The sequence below is a fragment of the Pteropus vampyrus genome, unplaced genomic scaffold (genome assembly GCF_000151845.1).
Source record: "Pteropus vampyrus isolate Shadow unplaced genomic scaffold, Pvam_2.0 Scaffold91, whole genome shotgun sequence".
Lineage (NCBI taxonomy): Eukaryota > Metazoa > Chordata > Mammalia > Chiroptera > Pteropodidae > Pteropus > Pteropus vampyrus.
In genome coordinates this window covers 5162651-5172025 of record NW_011888872.1, presented here as the reverse complement: position 1 = coordinate 5172025, position 9375 = coordinate 5162651, and the positions used below count along the sequence as shown (strand labels likewise).

General features: G+C 36.4%; 1 protein-coding gene across 1 annotated transcript in view; it reads left to right on the top strand.

The window, feature by feature from the left end:
* Window positions 1–9375, top strand: part of EML6 (echinoderm microtubule associated protein like 6) — a 274207-nt gene that overhangs the window by 173198 nt on the left and 91634 nt on the right. The window contains exon 16 of the mRNA XM_023532868.1: window positions 2370–2475. Coding sequence (XP_023388636.1) covers window positions 2370–2475 — 106 coding nt within the window. The remainder of the gene's footprint in view (window positions 1–2369; window positions 2476–9375) is intronic.

Genomic DNA, 9375 nt, shown 5'->3' with positions numbered 1-9375 from the left:
GATCTGGAAACAAATTCTGTTAAAATTATCAATGCCCATTTTCCCCTCAGAAAATCATCACATGCCCTCAGAAGTCCTCATTCCCCCATTGAAGTTAAGCAGCTATGAAGATACCTGGGTTTCTGCTTGTGCATTCCAGATGTTAGCTTTACCTTCTGACAACTTCTGCTCTGTTCATTCACTGTTTATGCAAATACTGTGTATTTCTTGGACCTGTGCTTCAGTTACAGAGGCTACGACTGTAGAAACAATCTGTTCTACACACAAGCTGGAGAAGTTGTCTATCACATTGCCGCAGTCGCTGTCGTGTACAACAGGCAGCAACACTCCCAGAGGCTGTACCTGGGGCACGATGATGACATTCTCAGCCTGACCATCCACCCAGTGAAGGACTACGTGGCCACTGGGCAGGTATATATCTCTTCTCTAAGATGAGGGCCTAGCTGGAGAGAGAGGGTTTAATTTTGAATCCAGTTTACATATTAGAAATTCAAGAAATACTTGGTAGAAATAAACCTGAGGCAGGAAGCTGGAGATTCGGTGAATGCTGGATCATTTCATAACAGTGGGGGAATCAGCCAACATTCTAGGATGATTGAGAAGCCTCTGCGAGATTCTCATCCTAATATGGTCAGATCTGTGAATAGGATTAGCTAGGACAAATAATGCAAGTTCAATGAATGCATAGTCTTTTTATACTTTCCTGATCACTGTATACCTAGTACATAATATACCCTAGGTACTCAAAGATGTTTGTTGAATGAACCATTGTTTCATAGTATTGTTTTTGCTTTTTTTTTTAAATTTAAAGTCACATGATTTGGGCTAATTTATTATTTTCTATTAGCTTTTCAAAAAAACTAAATTTCGACTGAACCATTTTGGAATATTTAAACTTTGGATCAAGTCTATAATTGAAAAGCTACTCAAAATAGAGCCTTACATTTAGTCATTTTGTGTGGGGAAAGGAAAAGGGTAGAGTTAACTTAGTAAAAAATAATTTGTTAAACTCAGATTTATTACCTTGCTAATAAAGCGAGAATATTGTCAACAGTATTTTCAGTTTTGTACTCTTTTCTTCCAATGTACAGATTATATTTTTGTTCAGTTTTATCATGGGTTTTTAACTATAGGCCAACTGATTCTCAATAGTTTCTAAGTTGAAAGCTCTAGGAAAAACTCTTGAATGAAGGTCAGAGGTTAACATGAGACAACTAATTATTTCTGAGACTTGACATATAGGTGGTAGAAGTCTTTGAACAGGGTTCATAGGCTGATATTCATGAGATCTATGAATGAAACTGAGGCCATTAAAGAAGTCAACCCCAGAAATGTGCATTTTGGGGGAGAAAAATCCATAGCTTTTATTTCATTTGTAAAAGGACTACAATCCTCTAAAAGGAAAGAGCCGTTAATTCACACACTGGTTTGCTGCCCCAGCTGCAAACTAGACCACTTATTCTGCATCGGCTGACATTGTTTTATAAGTAATTGATCACCATTTTGTCCCCCACCCCCCACATTTTTTTTTGTCTTTCCTATAGACAAATGTTTGGCTCACCTTCCTTTGAAAGAAAAAATAGAGATTGGTTCTTTACATAAACCCCTGAGGAGACCCTGCACTCTATACTGTAATGGGTGGGAGGCAAACCTGTGACACACCAGTATGCCCACAGCCACACCAGGGGTAACTGTGCCTCCACAGATCAGTATAGGAGTTGGCAGAATTCTGCTCAGTTATGCACATAGATTTATGTCCCATTTTTCTTTTTAGAGTCGTTATACCCAACAGATTTCCCCCCATGTATTATAAATGAAGAAAACCACTTACTATTATGCTTTTCTCTGTTATTGGGAATTAGTGTGATGGAAGCTAGTATTCCCTTCAAGAAGAATCCACCTTAATGACAGAGAGTTAAGCCATGAAACTCATTTCCAGGGGAGAAACAGGGCCAGGCTTCTTGAAGTAGGTTAAGTGATGATAGTGCCATGACAATATAGAGCTGACTGTCTTGACCAAGAAGTGGAATCTTGTGTAGAGTTGAGAAGGTAGGGAAAGGCAAAGTAGAACTAACTGACAAAAGCAAATCACTGCGGACATTGGAATTAGAGTTTTAAAAGTCTCTTAACTAGGAGCCATGCACCAGGTTAGGCAATGCTAACACCCAACCTGCTGCCAGAACAATCTTCTTATACTCTGTGTACCTCAGTTTTCTTATCAAAATAATGGAGTTGGACCAGATGATTTCTGAGAGTCTTCTAATTTTCCAAATGTGAATATTTTGATTTCTGAGCAACACTTAACTCTAAAGAACAAAATTATTCTCATAACTTATAAGTAGTTAATAACACTCATCCTTTTATTTAAGGTTGGAAGAGATGCTGCTATTCATGTGTGGGACACACAGACTCTGAAATGCTTGTCACTGTTGAGAGGACAACACCAGAGAGGAGTGTGTGCGCTTGATTTTTCAGGTAAGCCTGTTTTCCGTAGAGTCATTGACAGATGGTTCTGCGTTTACTTTTTTTTTTCTTTTTCTAACACCTTCCTATGTAGTCCAGTTCTGTTTGTAATGAGGTAAGCTCTTTGTATGTTAGCTACCCAATCTTAGACCGGAAATCAGATATGTTAATGCCTCATAAAGAAATGCGGCCTTTAGATTACATGTCCTTTCTGTGTCTTCTTCATTTCCTCTCCCCCGCGTCATTATCCAGAGCTCGCACTGCGTTCTGCATTCGCTTGAGCGATTTGAAATCCAGAGCAGCTGTTGCTGTTGAAAGTCTTAGTTACAAATGTCTGGCAGTGACTCAGAACATCAATTTCATCTCTCCGAATAAGTGGGAGCACAGCACTTTGCATTTTTAAATATAAAATACTAGGGGGACAGCTGCAAGTTCTCTGCAAAGGGCCACTTTATGATACTGGTGTTTTAGAAATAAATTTCATATAGAAAAAAATAGAACTCAAGTTTCCATCTTCTTAATTTAAAATTGGAACACAGTACTATAAAAATACTAACTGATGGATATTATTTTCATTAGAATAAGACTGTTTTCTTAAGCTAGCATTGGAGGCCAAGGACCTATCACAAAAGGTGTTTTTACCTACAAGTTTTTAATAATGCCAATCATAGAAATTAGGTCAGTAGAGAAAACTCTGAACATTTCTACAGAAAACTGATTCTATAATTTCCTTCTAAATTCCATTCAATTTTTCATATGTGCAATATGTATAATATTAATCATTAAGTTCCATGACTACAAAACCCTACTTCCTCTCACATGTCCCTCACTCTCTACTCTCCTTGTTCAATCCCTCACTCTTTTTTCATCTGTGCCATGATAGTAATGCTGGTCTCTGATTCCATTAGCACTTCCTCCAGTCCATCCTACATACTTCTGGAGGCTTCTGGAAGCACAGGTACATGGCTACCATGTGGACTCCCCCTAGTTGTCTGACTTAGGGCTCATCAGTTGGTCGGATATTCATGGCCTTCCATGGTCTGGGCAACTTTCCCATGCAGTGTCATCACCCACTAACCCATTCATGCTCCTTAATATCTACCTAACTGTGGAACCTAAGTGTCCCTTTTTTTTTTTCCTCTCCCTTTGGCCTGTGTTCCTTTGCTCATGCTGTTGCCATGTGTCTGTTCAAATCCTACCGTCCTTTAAGACTCAGCTGAAAGTTTTTTCCTCCATTCTTCCAGGGAGAAATAACGCATCTCTTCTCCTGCATTGTTGTCATTGCTCTGTGGATCCTGTTAGAGGTCCATTTGGTACAGTAGTTATTTGTGTCGACATTTCCTATGCCCTTCATATATGGTAAACTTCTCGGGCAACAGAACTCATCTTTCTGTTCTCCATTGCACATGTTGTAGTGCTGCTCAAAAAAGGTTGTGAATAAATGAGTGAGTGAACAAATAAGGTTTTGCTTAATGCACTTTGTCTTGACATTCACTATTACTATTAGAACTTCACACTTTCACCATGTTTTGGTGAAAGTTATCTTTATTCTCTAACAAATAACATGGTGCAGGTTTTTGTGTATTTTTTGCGTGTATGTGACAAGCACATTCTCACATCCTATATACTATAAAACCTGAGTTGTTAAATGATTATTATAAGTTATTAAATACTTTCTGTGGTTATTGAATTAATAAAAATCAAAGTTAAGCAATTTATACTGTACACTAGTGGGCTCGTGAAGTAGAGAAAGCACAAGTATCGAGGGAGAGAGAATGACTCGGCGTACCACCTGCCAGTTGAAAGTCCAGATAACACACCCAATAAACAGCGAATACAAAGTCTTAAACTTTTACAAGTTTAATGGACATGCAATTTTACAGCAATTGTGCCATGTGTCCTTGATAAAACAGCAAAATCAAAAGGAAGCCATAATTTTGGTCCAAATATGATTCTATTCCAAATATGTGAATGAATTTCTTCTGCATTTTTTTCATAGTTCCATTCTTTAATGGCCAAACTGTCCTTTTCCTGAAATTATGTTTGCTAGCAGATACATATGTGTATACTTAATATAAAAATTAATAAGTATGCTCTAGAAGAGTGGCGAGACACCCATCAAAGTAGCAAAAATAAATAAAAATAGTAAAACCTAAATGTGTACTAGATTATAATGAATCTAATATCTTCATGTTTTTGACAGCATTGAAAATTGACTCAATAATCTAGCAAACAATTTGGCACCATATAATAAAAGCTATAATTCAAAATGACAAGTATGTACACTATGTATATTTCATACACATTTCTATGTATCAAGTTAAGCAAAAGAAAAAATAGAACTCAAAATAACACGTATTCACTGATTTCATCTGATATCTGTATGTACATTAGCATATAAACAGAGTGGCAGGAAATTTAGAATAATATAAATAGAATTTAATAGTCATTAAGTTATTTTTTTTCCATAGAATTCTTCTTCTTTTTTTTTTTAATTTAGAAGAATCGAAAGAACTAACTCATGTTTCTTGAGTACCTTTAGAGACAGGGATTAGAGGAATGCTGACCATGAGACAAGTTAGTAAACTGGTGTCCAGTAACTTGGTCTCTCAGTTTCGGAGCTCACATTTCTTCTGGGCTGGGTAGTTTTATGGAATAGAGATCAAGAAATTGAATGAAGTCGGAAATCTTTCCCTCCAAAAGCAGCCCATTGTCAGGGTAGAGAAACCAGATGCTCCAGGAAAAGGTTGAGAAGCTGACTCTGTCACTGCTTCTAACTCTCATCTTGGACAAATAAAGAAATTCCTAGATATGAAATAGTTTCTGCATAAAAAGTATATTTTGGTTTTAATAATACATTCTCTTCCCCAGGTAACAGTCAGTGGGGAAGAACCTCATTATTCAGCAAATGTATTATTTTTGATTGTGGAAAATTACATTTTTGTCTCAGGGTTTAAATACAATGTTAATATGTAAATGACAAAAAGGAAGCTAGTTGATAGTTTTAGAATGTACTGATATTAAGGACTATTAAGAACTTTCGCTAGTATCTCGTGTTTGATCCATGAGCTTGAATAGTTGCATGCAGGTGAATGGTGGTGGTTGATTGAACTTTGTGGTCTCTATGGCACCTCCTGAAGGTGTGAGCCGAGGCCCCTTTGGTTTAATTTTTATTGGTAGTATTTTGTGTTATAACGATATGCTTTAGTCTAAACAGACTCCTGTACCACTTTATAGGCCATGAATGGAGATCCAGAGAGTTTGCTGGTATGGCCTGGGGGAAAATCAAACAGTGGCAGATCCAGGGCTAGAACCCAGGTCTCCTGGCTGAGTGGTCAGCTGGTGGGAGTTGTGGGGAGTTCTTCCTCTTCAGTCCCTTTGCCTTCTCCTGCCTTCTGCCAGGGCTGGTGTGAATTTTTGGCATAGAGTCACTTCATGTGTTTATTTACTTCCCTGCTCTGCCCAGCAAGTGTCTCCAGCTGCCCCTCTCATTATCCAATATAAATGCGGAGTGAGTATGTGGTGCATAGAGGCTGGCATGTGGAAAAGCCCCCCAGTGAAAAGAGACCCTCATCCTGAAACAGCCCTGAATCACACATTCCTGAAAAGAAGCAACAATACTTTCCTTGTTTTCTTTGTTAGAAATGGATAAAAAAGTGAGTAGTTTAAGTCAAATTCCTAAGAGGAGATTATTTAGATCCCCCTGTTTAACCATGTAAACAGGGTGCCAACATTGGCCCCACCTGTGTGCCTCAGTATGCCCGTATCCACCCATCTCTTACAAGTCAGCTCATTTTGCGAGGTGTTGTAGAAACCTACTTCTAGTACTTTTGTCTTTTATTAGAGAAAAAAATTGTCATGGAAATACAAAGCAGGCAAATGAAAAGTAGACAAAAAATAAGCAGTTATACATAGGAATTTAGATTAATCTATTCTTGCCACTGTTCCAAAGCAAACAAAAAAGACATTTTAATAAAAAACTTTCTTACAACATAATTCATAACTCTAAATTTTGTAAACAAGAAGGAATGAATTTATCTCACTTTATTGAGCAACCCTATAACTTTGTGAATTTATCATTACTGACTAGAGAAAACAGCTATCTTTGGGTTTTGTGCTTGCAGTAAGGAAAGTGCTTCTACATGAATAATAGAAAATCAGATTAGAAAGAGAAAGTTTCAGCCACGTAACTGTTTTCTAACCTAAATATCATCCTCATATTTTTTAAAACCTTCTAATTTGATTTCATTGTGTTCCATTCTGAAAAAAAAAAACATGCATTTTTTACGAGCTCTGAATCTGGGGACCAACTTGTAATTGAGTAAAATTTTTTTCTTTTTGATTTGCCCTTTACCGTTGACATTAAGTGCCTTAGAATTATTTCCAGACTTCGTCACAAAATATCCATAATTAATACATACTAGAAAGATTTGAAAGGACATTACCTAGACTCTAAAAATACAGCTGAAAATAAACTCCAACTAACTGATCAAGGAACAATGGATTTTCAGAGCTAAGGTCAAGCCTCTGTGGTGAGAAATGAAAACTAGGGAGAAAAACTGAAAGGTAGCCAATTATATTTTCAAACTGTGTGGCATGCAGAAATAGTCTACACGTGCAGGATGCCAGGAAGGTCACCATCCTAAGAAGAGGTGTGGTTGTTGAGGTGCCTCTAGATTCATACTGTTTCTTCCTTTTTTTTTTTTTTCAGGAATACTGTTTATTTTAAAAAGGTATTTTAAATCAGTGAGGAAAGAATGACCCATTCAATAAATAGTATAGAGACAAGTGGTCATCTCTTTAGGAAAAAAGTTATCTCCCATAAAAACCAAACTTTAGTTAAAAATAGATATACACACACATCTTTACCTCGTCTGAAGTTGATTTTTTGTGTGTATATGTATGGACACATGCATTTTAAATGTATATATATACACATAGTCATGATACTTTATAGGGGTAGAAAGGTGGTATAACTGTGAGGACAAGCTGAGGGGGCCTTGAAGAAATTTTAATAAAAAGGAGTCATGAAAATAAACATACCTTGAGGCCTTCTACAAAAGAGGCAAAACTTTAAAAACTATCATCTTAAATGTGCAGATTTAAAAAGAAAACAATATAGGATGAATGAATACAAAAAAAAAGAGACGTTTGGTACAGTAGTTATTTGTGTCGTGTTTTTGAAAGGAATGGTAATTAAAACAATTAAAATTTGTAAAGCTGTGTAACATAGGACATTCTCTTTCCCTTCATTCCATTCATATGTACATTTCTTCTTTATCTTCCTAGTCCTCTTCAGTGTCACCAGTATATCAGTATTCTTTGAAAACCAGCTCAGTGTCAGGATCACAAAGGAAATCCTATATGATTACCGTAAACCGTCAAGGGTTTATAATCTAAAAACGGTGACAGAAAACTCCAATAAAAATAAAATCCCCAAGTACCGAGGCATGTTAACATAGAAATATAACCAGGCCATACCAGGAGATGTAGAAAAAGTAATGTTGCTAGTAATGAATAGAAAGTCATTACCAGTCCCTTCTCCCAAATGCATAAAAAAGAGACCTTGCCCAACTTAAAGCCTAGTAACATTTAAGCATAAGGACATATCATTAGTTATGATTCAGAAGACACATTTGTTTAAAATAATCACCTTCTGGTGATTGAGCCCTTAAGGAAAGTGTCAGTGTCTTCATCTAATACTGCTATAGCCTCATAGCTTGAAAGGGTTAATGTAACTTTCACATCCTTACCTCATACTTAGTAGTGGTCCCGGATTGGAGAGGATTTGCTTTGTTAAACCAGGCTCTTTCTTTCTCTTATTCTCCTTCCTCTTCTAGAAAAGGAGCAGACCACTGTTCCCAGGTGATTGGAAGGGTGGGTCTTTGCCCCAAGTAAGGGCATTCACAAGTTGGGCACTGGTTAGCATTTGAGGGAAGGTTGCCAGATTTAGCTAATAAAATACAGGAGACTCAATTAAATTTAAAATGTCATATAAACAAATAGTTTTTTTTTAGTACAAGTATGCCCCATGCAACATAAATATGCAATGTAAATTTAATATTGCATGGTACATACTTACACTAAGAAATTATTCATTGCTTATCTGAAATTCCACTTTAACTAATTTGGCATCTACATCAGGCCCACCTTTGAAAATACCAGCTGAGACCCAAGGTAGACTGGGGAGAAGCAGTTTATCACAGTCTTGTGTTTCTTTGCCCTAATGTTGTTGATCCTCTGTAGTCAGACACCCAGCTGAACTGATGCACATGAGCTCAGTGCCTGCTTCCCAGCCAATACACACCTGGCGGGGAACCACTGACCCAGAGATGCTTCTCCTGTGAGGAGGCAGCAAGGGAAAGACTTACTGACTGTACCTCTTCTTCTGTCTTGAAGAGAAAAGCAAATTAGCTCTTTTGATTTCAAATTTAATTTTATATATATTTAAAAATGTTTTTGGGAAAAAACCTAAAAAAACAACTTATAGTAATCATTGATAATATTATAAATAATATTTAATACTAATGGAAAATGTTCATCATATAACAAATGGAAAAAGATTAGATAATAGTATATTCAGTATGATCCTGGTTTTTGTTTTTAGAAGTGCATTTATGTAGAGAAAAAAACTTACAGGATATACATCAAATGTAGGCCTAGAAATTTGGATGATTTAAAAATTTCCTTCGTCTGTATTTTCTAAATGTCTTTTAACAAGCATACTACATTTGAAATAGGGAAACTAAGAAATTAAGATTTTTTAAATTATAAAATCGTCTTTTGAAAGAATTTTTGTAGTTAAATTTAGTTTCTATAATGCTCTTATCTTGAAGGATTAACAGAACCCAGGTTTTAGAGCTGAAAATAGACTGAGTGACAAGACCAAATGGCTCTTCCAATAAATGTCAT